The following is a 23,672-nucleotide window of genomic DNA, read 5'->3' as shown; positions in this document are numbered from 1 at the left end:
ATGAATGAAAATGACCTTTGTTGGTTAATTATGGACAAAATTAGGAAACGAGAGAGAGCTGGAAATAGCTTAATTTGTTCATGGTGAGATTCTCTATATATTTTCCATCTTGGTTGTATATTTTCTTACACTACAAGAAGTGGTCCAGCGGTGGTTTGTTCCGACTTGTGTTGTGGCCGTGATCGATGTTGTTGTTTTTATTCACATTTTCCGGTCACTCACCGTTCTTTTCGAGCCACGATTTCCTTTGCTGGGGATCCACTGGATGCTTTATCTTGCTCACCACGCAAGCCATGTCTCTGTGAATAACAATCTCGCTAGCTAGCTGCCGCTGCCGCTGCTTTCTGCCGATTACACAAAACATAAATCATCATTTCTAGTAGTGCTACAGTGATTGATGCAACAAAAGCGTTCGATGGAGAGATTATTAAAGTGAAAGGAGGAGAGAAAGAAGCAAACCCTTAATTATGGAGATGGTCCCTGTAGCAGACAGCTGCTGGTGGTGGTGGTCCTACCCTAGCTTTCCTATTTTCCACACCCATAGCTGTTGTGCCGACACTTCCTGCTTTATGGGTATTCTAGATACCGGTGCTCCGTAATTTAAAATAAAAAAAAATTAGTAAATAGACTATTTTGATTTATCTTTTTATATAAAAAAATTCAAAATATAAATTAAAAATCTTATATAGCCATCTAATAAACATCGCCGCTAATAAAACGACATAACAATAGATTTGAATATCGAGAAGCGTTTTATGCCTGAAGTCTACATCCTTGCACCTTTTTTATTATAAAATTAATTATTTGGAACAAAATGTTCAAAACACCCTCTGTATTTCTGGCAGTAACAACAAAACCCATGCGAAAAGATAAAAATAACCCTTGGACCTATATTAAAGGATGAAATCATGGAAAAAATCTATTATAAAAAAATAAGAATGAAAGTGAAAAAAAATTATGAGCATAAAAATAATAAAATTGAAGGGTTAAATTTAAAAGAAAACAATTTTAACAAAATAATAAAAAAAAAAAAATAAAGATCAAACTAGAAAGAAAACATAAACTTGACTATAAAACTGCTTATCAACTATCATCATATGCCATGCTAGGAGGATGAGGGAGAGGCGGCGCGTCTAATAAAACCACGAAACAACATATTTGCTCACCAGGAGGTGCTGTATGAACTATCTAAGAAGTGTGAGCGTCTCCTACACGCGAGCCACACGCCAATGCGTGATATCCATATCTCCGCATCTTTTTTATTAAAAAATATTTATTGAGAGCAAAAGGTCCAAAACACCCTCCATAATTATAGTATTAACAAAAAAAAAACCTATGTGAAAAGACAATATCACTTTTGAACTTAGATTGAAGGATGAAACTAGAGAAAAAAAATCTATCATACAAAAAAATATAATTAAAATAATGAGGGTGAAAAAAAAAACTAGAGGGCATAAAAAAATAAAATTGAAGGGTTAAATTTAAAAGAAAAATACTTTAACAAAAAAAAAAAAAGAATTCAAAAGTATGGGGCTCCACTGAAAAAAAAAAACATAAACTTTGATTGAAGGATAAAATTAAAAACAATAAAACTTTAACAAAATAGCTAATAAAAAAATCATAAATCAAAAAAAATAATGACTAAATTAAAAAAAAATGACAAATCACAATTTAAAGATTAAATTGAAAACATTAAGAACTTTTCTACAAGAGTCAAGGACTAAAATAAATTATCAAAAATATAAGAACCAAACTTTTAAAAAATAAAAATAAATAAAGGACATGCATGAACTTTTGTGCAAAAGAGAAAAGAAGGTAAAAAAAAAATCATCATCAACGACAAATCACTCATCAACCATCATCATGCGTCCCAGCAGGAGGATGAAGGAGAGGAGGCACTTCTAATTAAATGGTGGAACAACAGATTTCACCATTGATAAGTGCCGTACGCGCCCCTCACGTGTCAACATGTGAGAGGAGAGCATCTATTCCTGTACGTGTCATAATAAGTAGTCTTTTGCTTACGTTAATTGTAAAGAATTTCTTCAAATTACAAGAGCGTAATTCTACTGTCATAATAAATAGTCTTTTGTTTACGTGTGTACAGTAAACTCTACAGTATTTTAGCTACGTGTTTTATTTATGTGTACTTTATAATAATAATAATAATAAATTAATAACTACTGAGAAATATTAATATACTCCCACCATTCATCTTGATCTATGCAATGCATACAATAAGTGGTGGGGGAGGAGAGCATCTATTCCTCTACGAGGGTGTAGTTCCTCTTTATTGTCTATGAGAGGACGGGCCCTATGTCACATGTGTTTGGTAATAGTAAGACGTGTTTTTTTTTTTTATCTTAATTAAAGATGTATTTAAATAATTTTTTATTTTTGGTATTAAAATATTCAAATAATTAAGAAATAAAAATATTAATTTAATGTTTTTTTAATTACAAAATAATACTGAAAATGCTTGGAGAAATAAGAGTTGGCGATCAAGAAAGGAGAAGGCATCGATCGTTATTAATGGTATATTTTAATTTAATGATTAAGTGTATAGAATAGAGGAGAGACACACACGCACGTTACTCGCTTACTTGTAAATGAATGTTCAAGTATTTCATAAGCATGCTGTCGTTAACTAGTTACGGCTGAGGAGAGGGAGAGGGAGAGTGCCTCAGCACGCACGTGAGATGGAGAGCTAATTTATGTCCGTGAAGGGTTAAATTGAGAGTTTTGAAACAAAAGGGACCAAGTAGATTATATATTAAATCAACAAGGGGAGGGAGGTGGAATCTTTCCTGCTGGGCCGCGTGTAGGTAAAAAAGCAAAGGACAAAAACACGGTTCCTTGATCCTCCCTTCAACCTCATCTTCATCTTCTCATCTCCCGTTGTTGTTGTTTACTAATCTCAGTTTTTCTGCTGTGCCTGCCTGTCATCTCACTCCTCACCTCACCTTTCCTATCCTATATTCATTATTCTTTCATTATCGTACCCACAACTCAACGCTGTTGCTGCTGTAATCGCATACTTTTCTTTTATTAAACCTCTCTCTCTCTCTCTCTCCCTCTCTCCCTCAATCTGTTTTTGTTTGTTTGACCCATCCATCCATCCACGCCGCAATCAAGAAAAAGGCCTCTTTCTCGCTCTCTTTCTTCAAACCAACACTCTATGATCTCCTCCTCCTGCTGTTGTTCTCTTTAATAATTTGATGAATGCAGTTTCTTTCTCTCATACATCCACAACAAAAGTCTTTTCTGGGATTCTCACCACGATGAGGATGAGAAATCTGGTGATTGGGTTGCTCTTCCTCACTGTCTTGTCTCCCATTCTTCTTTATACTGATAAATTATCCTCCTCCTTTACCCCTTCTTCTTGTAAGTTTTCATTTCTTATCCTCTCCCTCTCTCCTTTTTCTTTGAAGTAGTGTTGTTTATTAATGATTATTCTCTGTTCCGCAGCAAAACAAGAAGATGTTAATGCTTTTGTATGTTCAATCCCCTTCTCCTCTCCTTCTTTTTCCTTAACCCACTGCTTTATTAACATTTTGTCATAATAATATTCTCCATGTCTTTTTGGTTTTGCAGACTCTCCCTACTGATACCAGACATCTCAATGTGTTGCCCCAGGTCTGTCTATCCTTAACTTCTTTCTATGTCTTAAAAGTTTCTCCTCTTGCTTGTAATTCAGTGCTGAATTCCAGATCTAACCTCTTCTATTTCTCACTGTAGGAGGAATCATCTACCGTGATTAAAGAACCCATTGGAATTGTGTATACTGATCACATCAACTCCTCCTCCAATACCATTCTGACTGAAAAAGGTCTGTGCTTTCTTCTTCTTTTTCTTCTTCTTTCTTCTCTTTCAAAATTTCCCATCTTTCTTGGATTTCTAATTTTGGGTATCATTTTGTTCATTAGATTTGCAGTTGCCTGATGCAAGAGAACATAAATATGCTAGAGTACTATCTGCCACTGATGACGAAGTTCATTCTCAAACCGACAATATCATCAAACAGATCATTCAGACCACTAATCAGGAAGAGGAGGAATCCCAGTCAGACAACGGAAGTGAACAGGAAAGCCAACAGGAAACTCAAGTTCAGGTACATTTGATTTTAATTTCCATTTTCAATTGTTGTTTGTTTTTTTTTTTTTTTTTAAATGCTATGAGAACGTGGGCATGTGCAAAAAGTCTTTGGCAGCTCCTTTTTTTTATTAAGGTTTGAATTATATTTTGAGGAATAATTCGTTTTTGGTGATGCTTTGCTAAGTTTGATGTTCTGTGGCCATGTTCATTACTTGTTTTTAAAGCTTGGTCTACTCTATATGTCAATTACTTCCAGCTGTTGGAAATAGTCATCTCGAAAGGCTCTCCGTCCCTTCCCATATTCAAATAACTACGAAGTAGAATATTCTTCTATTGCGTCACATTCCCTTGCAATAGAAGGTGCATGCAGAATTTATCTCTAGAAAAAAGCGATTCTATCACTTTTCAAGACTTAAAGAACACACCCCATTAACAATTTGGATGGAACTATTGAATTGGCTACGAACCATACTGATTGTCAACTCAATCTGTTACTTTTTCTTAATAATTTGAACAGAGTTACAGTGCGACAGCTGTATCTTTTCCAAAATGAATGCCCTGCTTGCTGAATTTCTTTTAGGCCTCAAATACAATATGGGAAAACAAAAGAATGAAGAAAGTTTTCTATGGTGAAAGTATTTTATAAGTTACAGGTGAACTAAAATTTTGTAACTCTTTGGTCCTTTTTTGATTAGCTTGAACAACAATCTGCTGTAAACTCGGGCGACAATGATGAGAAGGATGCTCTGTTAACTGAAACCAATAAACAGGCAGATCAAACAGCTATGCCAGATGCTCGGGTGCGGCAGCTCAGAGATCAGCTTATCAAGGCAAGGGTGTACCTGTCCCTTCCGGCAACAAAGAACAATCCCCACTTTACAAGGGAGCTTCGAATGCGGGTAAAGGAAGTTCAACGTGTACTTGTAGATGCAACTAAAGATTCTGATCTGCCAAAGAAGTAAGCTTCTTTCTAAAACATATCGAAATTGGCTGGCTAGCTAAATTGCTCCGTTGTGAGAAAAAAAAAATGTTAATAGATTGTTATGTTCCCCCCCTTCTGATAATGGAATTCTTGTTGGTTTGTATTATAGTGCCTATGCGAAATTGAATGCAATGGACCAATTGCTGGAAAAGGGCAAGCAAATGCAGGATGACTGTGCTACTATGGTAAAGAAGCTCCGGGCAATGCTCCACTCAACAGAAGAGCAACTCCGAGTCCATAAGAAGCAGACCATGTTCTTGACGCAATTAACTGCAAAGACACTGCCTAAAGGTTTGCACTGTCTTCCGTTGCGCCTGACAACGGAGTATTATAATTTGAATTCTACTGAACAGCAATTTCCAAATCAAGAGAAATTGGATGACCCTTCACTTCACCATATTGCACTATTCTCGGATAATGTTTTGGCAGCAGCAGTGGTTGTAAACTCCACCATTACCAATTCTAAGGTAAACAAAAGATACTCTATTTGAACATCAACACGCTCTCTTTGGTTGCTAAGGAGATCTTAGAAAGCCAAAGAGGAGCTGATTCAAAGAAAGCTAAAATAGTTTCTTTTTGAATTTAGTATTTAGTTTTCCATCTCCACTTCCTTCAATTCTCCTTTTGGAAAGGGGAAGGCAGCATGATAGCATTAGTGAAGTTGGTTTTTCATTTATATCTGAGACTTTTTATTTTAATTTACATCCTTAAACTGATCACTTTTAGTTGACTTATCTGCAGCATCCTTCGAAGCTTGTTTTCCACATTGTTAGTGATAGACTCAACTATGCAGCAATGAGGATGTGGTTTCTAGTAAATCGACCCGGTGTAGCCACTATTCAGGTCCAGAACATTGAAGAATTCACATGGTTAAATTCAAGTTACAGTCCTGTTCTGAAGCAGTTGGGTTCTCGATCAATGATCGATTATTACTTCAGGGCAGCTCGTGCCAGTTCTGATTCGAATTTGAAGTACCGGAACCCAAAGTACCTGTCCATCCTGAACCATCTTCGCTTTTACCTGCCAGAGATTTTCCCAAAGCTCAACAAGGTGTTATTCTTAGATGATGATATAGTGGTGCAGAAGGATCTTACTGGCCTTTGGTCCCTTGATTTGAAGGGTAATGTGAATGGTGCTGTAGAGACCTGCGGAGAAAACTTCCATCGTTTTGATCGATATCTCAACTTCTCAAATCCTCTTATCTCAAAGAATTTTGATCCACGTGCTTGTGGATGGGCATATGGAATGAACATCTTTGATTTGAAGGAATGGAAGAGGCAAAACATCACTGATGTATATCATACATGGCAGAAGCTGGTAAGCAACCTACTTGAAGATGTATTTTTGCGGGTAGAGTTCCAAGTTTAATGGAATTCAAAATTGGTACCTTTTACAACTAGACAAGTGGTTTTAGTTCAAAATTGGAGAATAAGCCTGGATACATGCAATATTCATTCTTAAATCTTAATTTATTCCAGCACATGCGTAACTCAAACATCAATTTATGCTCGAAAAGTTAGCTCTGGTTGTCTTATGTTGCTGTAGGTTCTAAAGAAATTTTGTTTGTGAACAGAATCATGACAGACAATTATGGAAGTTGGGGACTCTGCCACCTGGCCTCATTACTTTTTGGAAACGGACTCACCCCCTCGAGCGACGTTGGCATGTTCTGGGCCTTGGCTATAATCCCAATGTGAGCCAAAGAGAAATTGAACGAGCAGCTGTTATACATTACAATGGCAACATGAAACCATGGCTTGAAATAGGCATGCCCAAGTATCGAAGCAACTGGGCAAAATATGTTGATTATGATCATGCATATTTGCGAGAGTGCAACATCAATCCATAAAATATAGTCCTCGTGGTGTCATCCATTCATTAGAGCTCCATGCAAATGCTGTGCCAACATTTTACAGGTCCACATCACTTTGTTGGCTCTTCCACATCCTGTGCCAACATTTTTACAGGTTTGCAACACCTTGTATGTCCTTTCATAAACGAAGTAGAAGCTCGAGTGTAATTCTTTATGTATACATTTTTTTCCTTTCCTTTTTTGGATGGTAGATTGAGGCCACTATGCATGTTAGTTGATTTTGGTACCCATATTACATACCTGCAAATTAGCAGGTGTATTTGTAAATGATCGCAAACTAAAAGAAGAAAAGAAGACGTATTAATCTTTTGAGTTTACATCCGTGTTCTGGTCTCAGCCTCGTTGTTAAGTCCTTTGTCATCATTTTCTGGAGAGATTGTGAAACCCTCTCTTTTATTTGGTCAATTTCTTGTTTTCTCTGTTCAGAAGAGAGGCGTAAATGCGATGCATTTTAGAGAGAAGGAGGATGCATGCCGCGTCTCTTGTGATCTTGCTACATTCTGGATTATGGAGCTTGCGCTTGATTCATTTCATATATTGTATGTCGTAGAAATAACATTACTAGACCCTATCTCGATACTTGCATGAGCATGGTAGCTCGCGGTACTTGGAACAACTGTTCGTTTCTCTTGCGTTCCTGTTTCCTGTCTTGCAAGAGTGTGAAGGTCCGTCCGTTGATTCCTGAGCGTACAGGGTCGTGATGACTGGTATAAAATCCCCTTTATTCCATCGACGGAGTAATAGATAGCACTGCCTGCCCCTTCTCTTTTTCCTTGTCTGTCCTTGATTTCTTTTTCTTCGTTTCTTTCAGGCTCTGCGTGAACATCGGTCATTTTTCACCCACCGACACTTGTTTTCGTGCGTGTGTGTGTTAGAATACTGGACCCAGCTGGGAGTGGGAGGGTTTGAGGCAGAAAAAGAAAAGGGTGAGACTAGTGAGAGCTGGGCTGGTTGTTGCCCAATATTTCTAGCAATCAAGCTGTGATGTGATGTGATGTGATGTGATAGTGAGAGGAGTGAGTTGGCTAATTAAATCAATCCGTTCATGCAATGAATTCATAGTGGCCCACAAGGCAGGGGCATGGGGCAGGGACAGCCTGTTCTTCATTAGTCGCAGCAGTTACAGTTAGGGTTCACGGTAAGATATCCTCCTCCTCCTCCTTCCTCACGTGGTGGGACTCCACTCGTTTGTCCGTGTCTGTCTGCCTTGGTTGTTGCTTTCTCTATTTCGGTTCTTATTGCACGGGTCCCACAGCATAGATGAGTCCGTGAAGGTATTGCCCGAACAAGATGCGCGGGGCTGCCTTCGAGATCCAAGTTGCGTTGGCTCTCTAAGATCCATTCATGAATTATTGGCCGTTGATGATGAAGAGCTCCTATAGATAGTTCTGGATTTCACAGAGACAGTTCCCCGCCCTCCATGGATTTAACAGCCGAGCCTGACGTTAACTGTTGATGATGAAGAACTCTATGGTTCCGGAGTTGAGTAGACAACAGATGCTTCTGGCAAGACAAAAAGTATTCATGAATCATTATTCACTCCGTGTGTGAGATTATTAGTCAGAACTTGCGGGTGGAACAAGGAACTCGCCCCGCCCGGATGTTAACTCTTGAATTGATAATAATTTCGGACGACCTTCATTTTTTTAAAAAAAATTCAGTAGGATTCATTGGGAGCTTGGTTGTGACCAATTTAATTCTTAATAAGATTCGTTAGCTTGGTGTATTAATTAATAATGATTCAATTTAATTGAAAATAGATAAATATTCAGAATAAAAGAATGAAATTGTGTTGCTGAGAATAAAATAATCTACCAGCAAGTAGGTACACTATTTTTCCTAGTTGTTTCTTTTAAATATCCTACTCTGTCAAGAAAGAACGTGACATTTATTGATTTCAAGATTTCAAGAAACCAAATCTTGATTTTGCTGGCAAGCAGCCCTCTACTCCTATCGATGAAAGTCTAACAAGTGGAAAGTGTGTCTGAGCCTCTGAGGTCAAATATACAATGTGGTTGTATTGGACTTGAAGACAGCTTCCTCCTCTCTATCCATTGAATTGTGCTTTTGTTTTTATGCACCTTTTTTGTAAATTCTTGTTGCTTGGGCCCCATTAAGCTATACTTATAAAGTTGGTGTGTCTTGCTCTGCAGAATTAAAATATTTTATACCTAATATTAGCAAAACTCTCAAAAATATATGGGATTTCTACTGTAGATGTATCGTGGATCATGAAACAATTAATTATGGACTTGCACTGTTGTAGGATTTGTATTGTACATGTACTATGAATTAAGAGACAATTAACTATCAACTTACACTGTTGTGGGATTTCTACAATTCATGTATTGGAGATCAAGAAATAATTACCAATGGACTTGCAATTGTTTTTGCACTGTAAATGACACTATCTATATATATATATATGGTTGCGCTATAAACGATATTGTAACGTTTGAGAAGGGTGTTCCTCTATTGTGTTTTTGATTAAGAATTGCGACTGAAGGTGTTGCCTTCTCTACCAATAATAATTGGATCTCGCTGCTAAGCTAGGCCCAAAACACTTCCAGAAAGTGCTAATAGTGTTAGGTCCTATTACCCAGCAAGACTCAATAGTGTTAGTTTCGCTCAACCAGACCCAAAACACTTCAAAAATAGGTTGAGTCTGACTACCTAGGTACTTGTGTTTACTCTCTACCAGGCTCTTTCAAAACACGTAGAAGTGGACACAGACACATTGCATTGTGAACAACACTGAGCACCATGGGGGTGTTCCTCAGCTTTTTTTAGTAAAAAATTATGGTTGGGGGGCATTGCTTTCTCTGCCAAAAGCTGTTGGGTTTGGCTTGACAGCGAGACCTAACACTGTTGGGGTTTGGTTGTCAAACTAGGCCCAAAACACTTCCAAAAAGTGCCACAAAAAGGGTTGGGTCTGGCTGTCGAGCCAAACCCATCAATCTTGGGTTTGGTTGAGCAATTGGACCCAAATCTTTAGGTCTAGTTGCGAGGCCATACCCGGGTCTAATAAGTTCGGATTGCAGCCAGACCCAAGACTCTTGGCTTTGCCATTTATGAGGGGCGCAAGGATATTATTATTAATATTTAAAATATTATTATTTGTATTATAACTAATATTATTCATATCTTAATTAATAAATTTGAAAAAAAATGATATTGAAAAATAACTATAGATTTGATTTGAAGGGTAAACTTAAAATTATTATTATTATTATCATTAATAGATTTGAAAAACAATATTATTACTATGTAAGTAAAACCATAATTATTTTTAATAGATTAATTAATATATGAAATTAGGCCGAACAAGTTATATATAATTGTTACTATTATAAATATTAATGTTAGGTACATAAACTCATTGCATTGTAGACGACAATGTAGATATAGAGCGTTTACATTGTGGACGACACTGTAGCACCCGAGGGGGACGTTATCTTTTTTGTTTGTAAGTCAAAAGGGGTTGCTGGGTCATGTTGCCACCAGAACGTAATAGCTTTGGGTCCTCCCTCTAGTAAGACCCAAGACTTTATTTTTATTTTTTCATTTGAGATTGGGTTGGATTTCTTTATTAAAGCATGTTTGTTTTTTCCATTTAAAAATAAAATAATCTTTACTTCAAATTAAGATTTTTTTTCCCTCTTGAATTGTTTTTCAAAATAAAAGAATTCATAAAAAATATAATTCTAATATTGTCATCTTAAAGTTGATAGAGCTCTAAATAATTTTTTTATTCACATAATATACTTTATAATTTTGTATTATATAAGAGAATTTTTTAAAAATAAAATCCATTAAAAAACAATTCATAAATACTATAATATAATATTATTTTGGGTCAACACTCCTGGGTCGTTCTGCCAAGTATGATCCAATGATGCTAGGTCCTTCTATCAAGCATAACCCACTGATACTAGGTCCTGCTACCCAGCAGTGTTGGGGCCAAATTTTATATAGATCCAAGTTTATTGGCTCTGGCTCTGCTACCAGATCCAAGGATAATGGGCCTGGGTGCCAAACAGGCCCCAATAGCGGTGAGCCTTGCTATCAGCCCCAACTGTCAACAAGACCAACTGCTGCTGGGTATTGTTGCCAGCAAAAGCCAGCAATGGTGGGCCTTGCTGCCACTAGAACACAGTAACGATGACGGGTCTATTTCATTCAAAATCTAGACTTTCAATTGGAATGGTGGAATCAGGTCGACTAACCGGGTCAACTTGGAACTCAGGCGACCAGAAAAAAAACCTGGTGGAGTTCTTTTTTTAATTCTTTTTTCTCCTACCTACAGACCCATCTTTTTACTTATTTTTCAATTGATTATTAACTCATTTCAAAGTTTACTATATAAATTCTAGAAAAATATTTTGTTTTTTTAATGTGAGATTTAATGCCCTTTAGTGTATATACTCTATGTTCACAAGAAAAAAGTTATGTTTTTTCAATATAAGATAAAAAAAAAATATTTTTGGTTTAAATACTTCAACTTAAAAAAATAAGATAGTATCTTTTCAATATGAGATAAAAAAATCTTTTGAGGTAATTTTTTAAACTTAATTGCTTACAACATGTACAACCTATATCCACATAGATTATTTGTTAATTTTTCATAAAAAATATTAAAGTCTCAAATATTTTTTTTTTAATTTTCCCGGTTTGGCCCTAGTCAACCCGTGTAACTCGGGACCCGACCCCTTGATCGGGCCAACCTCCAAATCGGGTTTGATAACTATTGTTGTCATGAAAATATATATTTTTGATTTGTTATATTTTTTGAACTATCAAAATGCGTTAAAAAATTCTACATGTATAATTTGTTATAAAAAATAAAAATATTTGACCAATGGAGGAGTTTTAACAATTTATTTATATCAAACCATTAAGTTTTTTTTAAATAATTATTATTTTTGTTATAATTTTTTTTTTAAAATATTATTTCTATAAAAACATAGGCTAGACAAGTTTAATAATATTATTAATATCATAAATGTTATTAAATTCATTAATATTATTAAATTTAAAATAAATTTTATTATTATCGACAAAAACATAGATTTGATTTGAAGGGTAAAATCAATTATTAGTTTATTATTATTATTATTATTATTATTATTAACATAGGTTTGACATGTCTTTCTAACCTAAAAAACTTGGGGTTGGAAAATGATGTCTGACCCAAGAGGCTTGGGAATGGTAGGGGCGCAGACTCATGACAATTAGGAGTGGCATGGGCACAAACCCAAGTCCTTTAGATTTTACAGCCCTAACTAATCCAAGACAATTGGGTTAAGTGTCCAGACCCAATGCTATGGGTTGAGTGGTAGGACCCAAGGTTTTTGGTCCTACATCCTAACCCAACTCTAATGAGTTCAGATTGCAACCAGACCCAAAGCTCTTGTATCTAGTTTTTATAAGGGATGTAAGACTCTTGGACCTAGTGTTGCAGCCAAACTCACTTACTTTTTGGTAAGTTTAATATTGTTATTAATATTAAATATATTGTTATTTTTATTATAATTAATAATGTTAATATAGTAATTAACAAATTTGGAAAATAAATTTAATATTGAAAAACAACCATAGATTTGATTTGAAGGGTAAATTAAAAATTATTATTATTATTATTATTAAATTTTTATAAAATATTATTACCATGGAAGAAAAACCATAATTTTTTTAATAGATTAAAAAAATATGAACTTAAGCCAAACAAGTTATATATTATTATTAGTATTATAAATATTACTATTGGATTTTGTATTGTAACCGAATCCAAGGCTCTTGGATCTTTTTTTGCAGATAAACACAACGCACTTGGGTTTTAGAGATGGGCGGGGGCTAATCTTCCCTTTTATGTTAGGCAAAAAGAACAAGATAGAAGAAGGAGAAGTAGCTTGGCCGACGAGATGTGGGACCTTTCTAAGCAAGTCAATCGAAATGAGTCAAGTACCAAACATTTTCTTATCATTAACTTAAAGAACTTATTTAAGCACTTGACCAAGGAGAGTGAAGGGGAATGAAGGCATTAACTGTGTTTTACGATAAAGAAGAAATTTAGATCCTACCCTTATCGGAACCCATTAGAGTTGGGTCCTGCTTCTAGGAGGACCCATCAATATTGGATGCAGCTTCATAGCCAAACTTAAAGATATTAGGTCTGGCTGCATAGCTACACCCATATTTATTAGGTGTAGCTTTGCAGCCACACCCAAGTTTACACCTAATAGCAGGACCTAATTGGGTTGAGTCCTCCTACTAACAGGACCAATACTTTTAAAAAAATATTTTCTTTAATATTCACTTTAATAGTTCTGGATTATAGATAATACTAAATACATAAATAAATTATGCATTGGGTCCTACCTCTAGCAAGATCTAATAACTTTAGGTCTAACTACCCAACAAGACCCAAGACTTTGAGTTCGACTACCCAGCAGGATCCAATAATAATGGGTCTTGATGGCAATTGGACCCATCAATATTGGGTCCAGTCGCAACTGGACTTAGCAGTGTTGGGTCCTGCTACTCAGCAGAGCCTAGAAGCTTTGGACTTGGTTGTCAGATCCAAGATATTTAATTTTTTTTTTATATAGTTTTTATATTTAATAAAAAAGTTGTTATTGAACTGTTATGAAACATGGGCAATATGTTAGTACCTTTTCAACCATGGAGAAGATATATTTAAGGTGATATGTTTTGCTGCACAATTAAGATATTTCTTAATGTTTAACTTACGTATTCTATATCTAAAATACGTTCTCAGCCATGGAGAAGATGACAGTGACGGTGGTTGAAATAGTTCTACGATGATGTTGCAAGTGAAAAAAGACAAGTTTATTTTCATCAGCTAATTCTCCCTAAAAAGTAATCGTCAGTAAAAAGTACCGGCGGCGAAATAAACGGACAATTAGTCGAGTAAATGGCAATCAATCAACACGGGAGATACGTGGGAGAGTTTGTGTTGTGTTTGCTTTGATTTGTGTCAGTCAATTTTTAAATGATAATTAATGTAATATAAATAAATCAGGCGAGCATTTTGTCTTCATCAATACACTTGGTCGGTCTTAGTTTGCGTCTATCAACTTCCAGGTGGTAATTATTTCTTGAACAGGATAGTATCGGATCGTTTCATTCCTCGACAAAAAAAAAAAGAAAAAGAAAAAGAAAAAAGTGGACTAAAATCCTCTTCATCTCCTGCTATTACCACCATGGCCATGGTAATATATATACATATATATAACTGATAGAAAGAGAGCTTGTAATCTCATCTCATCCACAATCCCATTGTCACGAGAAAAAGAAATGGTGTCTCGCCCCTCCCCCCCTCGTCTTCTTCACTCTATCTCCTTGTTGCTCCTTCTTCTTCTCTCCATATTCCATGCCTCTGATGCAGCGACTGCCCTAGTGGACAAGGTTTGCAAACAAACTTCAAGTTATCCATTCTGCGTGCGCTCTCTCTACTCCGACTCGCGAACCCCAGAAGCTGATGAGTACACGCTGGCTTACATTTCAGTCGGGGTAGCTTACAACAACGCTACCTCCACCCAACATTACATATCTGATCAGCTCAGGTCAATCGAGGTCAATGGCTCTAGCCACCACGATCAGCAGCAGCGTCTCCAAATGTGCAGCCGCGGTTACCAAAGGGCTGTTTCAGCTCTGACAATGGCCCACAATGACCTGGACTCCGAGACCTTCTTCGAATTGGCTAGGCTGGCAGCCAAAGCCTCTAGCGGTGCTAATGATTGCAAGGCTGCTTTCAAGGGAGTTCCTTCACCAACAGCGCTAGCCAAAGGGAACCAAGACTTGGTGCATCTTTGTGAAATTTGTGGTGTTGTTGCTAAATTATTTACTGTAATGTGATTCGTTCTCTGTCACATTTATTATCTTGTCTTAATTAATTAGGAGCTGAAGAAAGACTTACCATTAAAGTAATAGTAATCAAGCTGATAATTTGTGGAGATGTATAAATACAAGGGACGATGCTTTTTTAATTTTTTTTCTTACCATTACAAGAGCAGAAGGACGAGATATGTTATCAGACATGGAAGAGATAAGACAAGATGGAGTTAGGTGAGGGTCACAAGGCTTGCAAATTGCAACTTGTGTTTTGAATCCATTCTCTACAGGCCATACATGTACAGACGTGGGCCCAACAAAAAACAATTCATGTGATTCAACAGCTCTTCGCGGATCAATTTGCTCGAAGAAAAAAACACCATCTTTTCATTTGCTAAGCTTTGGATGAAGTCGTTTAATGTAGGATTACATCTGATATGGAATACTGCTAATGGTCAATCGCTGTGAGGGCTTGCCAACGGCGATGCTGATGAAAACCTCAAGATAGCTATTCAACTTGTATGTATGAACTAGTGCTGCAAAGGGGAAAACCCCCTTGCCACTTGTTCAGGGAAGAACTCAACGCGTCAGTTAACTCTGCTGGACAGTGTGTCTGCTCTTTCACCCCCTTCCAGGAATTTTAGAATGCTCTGCCAACTCTTTATCTTCCCAGGCATATCATGTCTAGTGAATGCTGAGTAAGAAGCCAAATAAAGAAGCAGAAGCCATCATTAGCGCCGCCCTAATTAAATGCTCAACCCGTCATTTTGATCGCAACGAGTTTTCATCTGCATATGGGAAGATTTTCATGGAGAAGAATGCTGTAGCATTCAGTTTAAGTCTGATTGCAAACCTCGTGATGTATCGAGCATTTACTTAATATGCTAATGGTGACTTCTGCTTCTTGATTTGGCGCCTGAATCAACATTAACTTTTCATGAACTTCTTGATAAGATAAAGGGTAGACAGTTTTCCATCCTAAAAGTCCTGTAAGGAGATGGAAGTGTTGGCACATCCTGTTTTACTCTCTTACATGCTGCCTGCTTCCCTTCCAAAGTAGAGTTGGTGGAGTTTGCAAGCTTCATCACATGATCTGAACTGAGTATTGATTGTGAGGACTTTGCTATGTCAGTTATTTTTGGACATCATGATCAATATTTGTGATTTATTTTGTTTATTTTATGACCATGTGCTCCTTGCTGGGATATTTCTTTTACCAATAGTATAGGACACTAACCAAGAGGTTGCAGAGCAGAACTCTATGGAGAGCGGAGAATACCATCAAATTCACCAGTTAAAAAGGCAGCCAGTTTTAAAAGCAGGTCTTTACATTTCTGATTTACTTGGTGTATATTCAATATTTCAAATGATTTGGAGGTAGAGAGGAGCAAAACAAAAGGATATTCTGCTGGAGACATTGCTGCAGAAGTTGGGCCTAAAATGAAAGAAATCGACTCGTCTGTTGTCATAGATGAGAGGATAGGGGGCTCACCTTCAGAAAACACTTACCAGCTCCATGATGAGGCGTTTTTGAAGCCCCTTTGAGTATGAGAAGAGGCATTCGAATGATCCAACAAGGCTGTAGTGCATCATAAAACTGTAACAAGAACGCCTCGATAATTAATGAAGGAAGACTCTCATCAACCAAGACGCATAAAAGGGGCGTCATTAGGCACTGAAGGGCAATATGCTAGTAATTGAATCAGGAATGCATTTCACACCTTCTGTCACTGCCCTAGCTGTGGTGTTATTTTTTTAATCGAATGAGCCTTTCTGATGTTTAGACAAGTTAATACGGCAATTCTTCTCATATTCGGTGGCTTGCGTGCTTCTGGGCTTCTCAAAGTGGTATAACTACTAGGCAGCTACATTGATTCTTGGTATCTAATGCAATGGAGTTTGTTCTAAGACAAGCTGAATGTTGCACATAATTAATCAAGAACAGCCAGGGGACGCTTCCCAACAACAAGGCCAAGGGGCCCAGCAGAGCTATTCAACTTGAACACTCAGCTGCGGCCAAGAGTGGTGTTAAAGAGACCCATGGACGGATTCGGGGAAGAAGACAATCGAGCATCTAAGCTTTAAGGGCGATTTGCTTACTAACAGCAGGTGTATACCTTCCCTGGTGTATCTCACAGTAGAAATGGTGCAAATGAGTAACAAGTGGCAAGATGGGCAGCACAAGCACACAAGACAGATACATGCACAAGCGTCATGTCTCCTGTCTTGTACATCGATCCAAGGATGCAAAAGAGTGGTTGTAGATAATTGCAGAATGAATGCGATACTGCCAAATCCACAGCAAGAGTAGTTGCCATTTCTTTACCGATTTTCCAAGTTTAATCAGCAATTTCTAATTAATGGAAGGATGAGACAAGTTCTCTCCAGATTAACGTAAACGAAGCCCCCATGATTGTAACAGCATATTGTTCCCATCTCTGCCGCTAAATCTAAACAAGGACTGCTCTCTCATTCTTCAATCATATTACATGGAGAAAAGCGGAAATGCAAGCAGCGCATTACTCCTACATAACATCATAGTTGTTATCAAAATAAATTACAATACAGTTCCTATGTTTTTTTATTTTATTTACAACTCGATCCTTTTCGCTTGTTCATATTTTTTTTATTTCACCTTTCTTAAGAAATGTAAAAGGGAAAAAAAGAAACATACAACGTGAAAAAAATTGATGAATAAAGAAATATTAAATTAATAATAGTCAATTTTGGTTAAAGGATTAATTAGTTACTCTTAAAATCACAAAGACTATTTAATTTATTTTGGAAAACTACACAGACTAATTTATAATTATTATTAAAAAAAAAACCCAGAATGGGCGAGCCTTTTGTTTTTCTTTGAGGCTTCATAGTGTTTGGATCCTTGCTGGGCTTAGAACCATTTTCTCTATTGATTTCCTACTTTATCTGGGCTTTCTTCAAGTCCTCTGCAAACCTTCATCTCCTTGCAGAAAAGGGGGGAGAGAGAGAGAGAGATTTGTAGGGAGACAGACTGAGCTGAGCTCGCTTTACCTTGGAATTGAATTGACAAAGCCTGAAGTAAAGGTAACTATCAAGTTGCCTGCATAGTACATGGAGTAGTTCATTATACCACCTTCTTTACCTTAGCAGCTTCCGGCCTACTAGTAGTTGAAGAGGGCTTTCATAAATTTCAAGACAACAACAGGTATTCTCTCCCCTTCCCTTCCCTTTTGTGATTAATTTGAAACTTGGTTGTTAAATTGAACTAGTATCTCATTTTGTTTCATCAAGACGTTGATGGGTGGTTTCTTCAAATTGCCCACCATGTGCCTGAGGAAATGACTCTCTCAGCTGCAGTTTCACTATTAATTCACATGTCTGATAAGCTAAGCCACTTACTAGATTAGACTCTTTTTTTCAGCTGCAAGGAGGCAAAGATAACTAATAAATATGCTCCACCACATGCCAACCGTATCTCCTTCTTCATGGAATCCATCTTACAAGGGTCGGACTCTCATCCCTCGTTCTCTTTTACTATATTTTCTTTTATATATCTTCAGCTTAGCTTCTAGTAAAGTTTTATTTTTTTAATTATATATAATTGAGGGTTGAGGACAATTAATGCCTCTAATTGCTGCAAACATGATTGTAAAATGTGACCAGATTTATTTATTAGAATCCCATATGCAAGTTTATCAGCTACTATGATTTCCACTTAAATATAATCATGGACAAGTGCTAAAGAACATTTTGTATCTCCTAATGTTAACAACCATTTATTTGGCTTTGCACTTCACAGGTATTTGCCCGTGTGTGTGTGCCATGGTGCGTAAAACACCTCAAATTTCAGCTCCAAGCTCAGATAATCTTAGGTTGAAGGTTTTATAATCTAATCAATAGCTATTTTTTTTCATGTCTTTTATCTTTTCTTGTGAATCTACAAAATTCACCACTAAATTCCGCTCCTTATGAGCACTTGTTAGACCCCCTTTCAACTATGGTAACTCGAGGATTCTTGGGTGCCAATCCTAAGAAAATTTTTTGTTGATGTTAATACTCTTTTTATGAATTTCAGTTTGAGTTTTGTTGCTAGCAGCATTCTATGTGAACAAGTTTCCATTGACCCTTCTGTTTCTTTGTAGTTGCAGTTTGGCCTTGAAAGGCTTAAGAAAAGGGAGCTGACAATTTCTGAGACTATCTTCTGTGCCAGCCAGAGACCCAGACAAAATCCCTCCATCAGGAAAGAAAAACCAATTCCTCAAAATGTGGATTTTCCACCCATACTGCCTAAGAAAAAAAAGAAACCCTTTCCTATTCCATTCAAGAAGATCCAGAAGGCTGCCAGGGAGGATAAAAAACTTGCACAAATGGGCATTGAAAAGCCCCTTGAACCGCCGAAAAATGGCCTACTTGTCCCAGACCTGATTCCTCTTGCATATGAGGTACTGGATGCCTGGAAAGTTTTGATTAAAGGTGTTGCACAGCTCTTGCACACTATTCCTGTATATGGTTGCAGGTAAATTGTATTTGCAGTTCTCGTGATGTGATTTTCAAATGGTTAATTCAAGAGAAGTAGATTTAGGATCACAAACACTATTAACATGTTATAACTTCTTTGCAGCGAATGCTCAGAAGTTCACGTGGCCCTGGAAGGTCACCAAATTAAGGACTGTCTAGGTCCAACCAGTAGGGACCGTCACAGCCTCCATTCATGGGTCAGGGGTTCAATCGATGACATACTTGTACCTATTGAGTCTTACCATCTCTATGACCCTTTTGGTAGGCGAATCAAGCACGAAACTCGGTTTGAGTATGACAGGATTCCAGCTGTTGTAGAACTCTGCATCCAAGCTGGTGTGGACATACCAGAGTATCCTTCACGCAGAAGAATGAAACCAATCAGAATGATCGGAAAGAAAGTGATCGATAGAGGTGGATTCCTTGAGGAGCCTAAGCCTTGGCGTCTGGGAAATCCATCTACTCCCGTGGATTTTGATACTTACAGGGCCAATGAACGATTTCCACCTCCTCTATCAGAAGATATACCAAGGATAGCACAGGAGACTATGGATGCATATGATTTTGTCAGATCAGGTGTGATGAAGTTAATGAAGAAATACACGGTGAAGGCATGTGGGTATTGCTCTGAGGTTCACGTGGGACCTTGGGGTCACAATGCTAAATTTTGTGGCGCATTCAAGCATCAATGGAGGGATGGAAAGCATGGCTGGCAAGATGCAATTGTTGACGAAGTTTTCCCTCCGAATTGTGTGTGGCATGTTAGAGATCCAAGAGGGCCTCCATTGAGGAGTGCACTGAAGAGGTTTTATGGCAAGGCTCCAGCTGTGGTTGAGGTGTGCATGCAAGCAGGTGCACAAGTCCCAGACCGATACAAGCCCATGATGAGGCTTGATATTATAGTTCCTGAAAGCGACGAGGCGAAATTAGTTGCATGATAGGAGCCCTGATGTTAAAGTGTCCATTTTTATGCAGAACAATACCCCAAGCTTGTATATTTGTTAGATCAATTTTCTTGGCATGACTTGCAAAATAAAATGCAATTAGAATACTTCATGGATAGTTTGTCTAGGGAAGCATCGGTTTCGTATTAATTTGTATGCATGAATTTAAATGTCTGAATATTAAAGATGCCATTTACTTTTGGTCTAACGAAATTATAGCTATTTTGTTCCGAATAGAAGGAAAAGAAATAAGAAAAGGAATGCATTAAAATTAAAGAAAAATATCTCTTTGTAGTTCATATTGCTATAACGAGTATTTCTCCAAGTTAAATTTTCATGCTTTCTATGAGAGAGTATAATGAAGATGCAATAATACTTAGCCTTGTCGAAGGCTTTGAAACTCCTAAAAGACAAATCATGGTGAATGAAGTTCTTAAAGGTCAAGCCAAGATTTTTGGTTCTCTTACGGGGAACTTCTAGTGTTTTGGAGACTCAATAATCAAGAGGGCTTGTAGTCTGATGGATTATTAGTGTCTCTAATTCAAGGTTTTCCCTTTTTCTTTATTCTTCTTCTAGTGCTTTTCTTTTTCTTTTTTAAAAAATAGATGGAGGTGGAAGGTGGTGATGCATGGCTCAATCATCTTCAAAATATTGGAATAGATGAGACAATAAACGACAATGTCATGATTTTAAATCCAATTCGGTGTAAATAACAGGACACGATTTTAATCCATCTCCTCTCTCAAATGCGTTCGAAAAGAAGAAGAAGAAGAAGAAGAAGAAGAAGCATGATAATCTTTTTTTCCCTAAGATCACAAGGAGGCACAAATCTTTTTGAACATTGAAATCAAGAATCGAGCCACCTAGGTTCTGCATACAGTTTTAACCTTTAAGGTTTTCAACAGTGATGGTAAGTTGTGGTCAGTGGTCACAAGGCTTTATGATTATTAGGACATCCCATTACAGTTTTTGAGGAACATGTTTGAGAAACAAAGGGAGGGAGGTAGGCCCAGATTATTAGAAGATGCCACAGAGCACCAATTAAATATATTTAACTGCTGAATAGAATCTTTGATTCAAACAAATGGGAAATAACAAAAGACATTGCCGTGCAACTAGCTCATAGTTCAAAGTCTGAATATGACCACCCATTTGACTAGGTCAAATGCATGACCAAAATCAAACCATTTTTGTGCTTTGTAGGCTAGGTTAGCTAGGCTGGTGAAGACACCATGAACCTTTCATCTTTTACTTCTTTTCATGGTCAGATCATTTGAAAGCCTCCCCCAATTACATATCAGTCACTAAAGGGAGATCCCCCCCTCCCCTACTTCTCAATACAGTCGGTGGTTAACTTTTAGTGCATGTATCCTTTTCCAGCTTGTGGGAAACTGTTTTGATCTATAATATTGTAAGTAATTTGCTCAAAAGCTTGGCACAACATGGAGCAGACAATCATTTAGTTTTTCTTCAATTATAACAACATAATTAGCCATTGACAGATGGAGTTATCAGCTGACATCATTGGATGCTTGTCATTTGGAGACTAGTGATTCGAGTCTAGCTGAACCACCCATTTAAGTAGATAGTAAGTACCCTGGGAAAAGAATCTATAAATCTGTCCTGATCAAAGGACATTATCTCTGCAAGAGAATATCCAGTTTTAATTAAGGTAGCTTTCTTAATTAGTGGTCAAGCTAAGCACCAATCAATTGTTTCAATGCATTGAACCTCTAATGATTTTATTAATGGAGCTAGATCCAGTCAACATCAAAACCTTTCCTTGATTTGTGATAAACACCACCTGAATGTTTGACTCAAATGAAGGGAGACGAGTCACTCAATACAGATACTTGACAGGATCGCAGATGGATCGTTAACCTAAAGGGTTGAAGGCTGAGCATTTGACACGAAAAGCGGGAGGGATGCTAAGTCGCCTGTAGCCAGGACATGTTTGAATTTGAAGTACCAAATCCAAATGGTTGGTTCATGTGTTTTCAAATAAAGTTGATCTAACTTATGATATGCTATACTATCATTTGTCATAATAACAAAAGGCCAAAGTTTTGGGACCCTTGCCTTTTGTATTCAGACCTCACCTTGAGATTACCGAGGCAACAGGAACCCAAGATCAGGCTTAGAACAATTGCCTTTCTAATTGTGTTCTGTTAGGCGAAGCCTGCAAAACGAACACACAGTCTCCACACTTGTAATTTATTAAGTATGGTAATTATGTGCATTGATGTTATAAAGAATTCTATGCATGCAAGTTTAGGGCATGCAGTCCAGTTGGTAGGAAGAGGGTAGACAAGACCCGTGTGTGTTTTTGAGTGCCAAATGGAATGCAATTGGTGGAAGGAAGGGATTTTTGGCTCCAAGCTAGAAGCTTTTTAAGGGGGGGAAAGAAGAAGAAGAAGAAAAGAAGGCAAAGGCAAAGGCAAAAGCCCTTTGGTGGCTTGGTCCCTAGTTAGTCATCATAGAGAGACAGGTTTTTGATTTAGAGGAAACTTGAAATTCAAAAAGCTCCAACGGTCTTTTGGATCTCTTTGCCTTTTGTTTTTTTTTTCTTGGCTACACTTGTGGAGTGATCATTTACGACGTTAATAATGCATGAAGAATCAATGAATGGGGTCTTGGAGAGATTGCTAAAAGCAAGCATAGAAGCCGCACTGCATGAATAAAAGCAGCAACAAGATGAGGGTAGTGCGTTTGGGAGAGCAGAGGAGAGGGAGGAGAGTGGATCGGAGGGGACCTTAATTTGCATGTCAGGTAGGAGTGGGTGGCGGGTGGTGGGTGGTCCAATCTCCATGTACTGTAGTGGTTGGTGGCATGTAGGAGAGGGATGGGGTGCAGTTGCTGGTAGGGCCCACCTTCTTCTTCTTTTTTCACTTTGCCTGTACACTCACTCGGTAGCAGTCTTCCCTTCGCTGTTCTTGGGAAGACGTTTGGTTTTTTCTCGAAGTCTTTTTTTGAAATCAGTATATTTATTTGAAAATATTAATCTAAAATAAAGTAATTTAAAACACTTTTCAAACATAAAAACAAAGAAAATTAGAGGCAAACCACTGGTAAATTTATCCATTAAAGCACCAAGATATTCATTACATTTATGATGTTATATTGCATCTGGCACTCCACTCCACTCCACTACTTGTTGCCTTTACCAGTTTTTCTACCTCTTGATTTTCATTACCAAAGTATGTGAAGTTACATGGACCTCCCAAAGATTTTGAAAACTTGACATAAATCCTCTCCCACATTTCAATGTTTTAAAGATCATCCATGTAATGATAATTACTTGAGAAATACAAAGGACATTTTATATAAAATAATAAAAAAAATCTATAAAATATTATCACTAGTGCACTCACACCACGGTAGATCCATCTGTAAATTACAGATGGTTTTTCCTTCTTTTATATCTATC

General features: G+C 37.2%; 3 protein-coding genes and 1 long non-coding RNA gene across 10 annotated transcripts; 3 read left to right on the top strand and 1 right to left on the bottom strand.

Moving 5' to 3' along the window:
• Positions 1–204: 204 nt before the first annotated feature.
• Positions 205–716, bottom strand: LOC118036629 (uncharacterized). The gene is made up of 2 exons (XR_004685410.2): positions 460–716; positions 205–344 (listed from the first exon to the last, which is right to left on the bottom strand). It is a non-coding gene; the product is annotated as an uncharacterized lncRNA (long non-coding RNA).
• Positions 717–2,816: 2,100 nt separating this feature from the next.
• On the top strand, positions 2,817–7,267 carry LOC118036614 (probable galacturonosyltransferase 4). The gene is made up of 9 exons (XM_035042365.2): positions 2,817–3,384; positions 3,469–3,494; positions 3,595–3,636; positions 3,739–3,829; positions 3,927–4,111; positions 4,791–5,053; positions 5,187–5,544; positions 5,819–6,394; positions 6,651–7,267. Exons 1-9 carry the CDS (start codon positions 3,219–3,221, stop codon positions 6,924–6,926), a joined length of 1,983 nt encoding a protein of 660 aa, XP_034898256.1. The 5' UTR covers positions 2,817–3,218; the 3' UTR covers positions 6,927–7,267.
• Positions 7,268–14,057: 6,790 nt separating this feature from the next.
• Positions 14,058–14,959, top strand: LOC118036627 (cell wall / vacuolar inhibitor of fructosidase 2). The gene has a single exon (XM_035042384.2). It carries the CDS (start codon positions 14,268–14,270, stop codon positions 14,826–14,828), a length of 561 nt encoding a protein of 186 aa, XP_034898275.1. The 5' UTR covers positions 14,058–14,267; the 3' UTR covers positions 14,829–14,959.
• A 2,713-nt stretch (positions 14,960–17,672) lies between these two features.
• LOC118036617 (APO protein 1, chloroplastic) lies at positions 17,673–20,363 on the top strand. 7 transcript variants are annotated; one of them, XM_073405272.1, is made up of 5 exons: positions 17,673–17,867; positions 18,205–18,288; positions 18,583–18,608; positions 18,926–19,299; positions 19,405–20,363. In XM_073405272.1, exons 2-5 carry the CDS (start codon positions 18,234–18,236, stop codon positions 20,237–20,239), a joined length of 1,290 nt encoding a protein of 429 aa, XP_073261373.1. In that variant the 5' UTR covers positions 17,673–17,867; positions 18,205–18,233; the 3' UTR covers positions 20,240–20,363. The 7 variants fall into 7 exon arrangements, with proteins under 7 accessions (XP_073261373.1, XP_034898264.1, XP_034898263.1 ...); XM_035042373.2 differs by having other exon boundaries at positions 17,674–17,988; positions 18,932–19,299; XM_035042372.2 differs by having other exon boundaries at positions 17,674–17,988.
• Positions 20,364–23,672: the final 3,309 nt, after the last annotated feature.

The sequence above is a fragment of the Populus alba genome, chromosome 16, assembly GCF_005239225.2.
Source record: "Populus alba chromosome 16, ASM523922v2, whole genome shotgun sequence".
Taxonomy (NCBI): Eukaryota; Viridiplantae; Streptophyta; class Magnoliopsida; order Malpighiales; family Salicaceae; genus Populus; species Populus alba.
The sequence above is the reverse complement of the archived record's forward strand: the minus strand, read 5'-3'. Positions and strand labels throughout refer to the sequence as shown.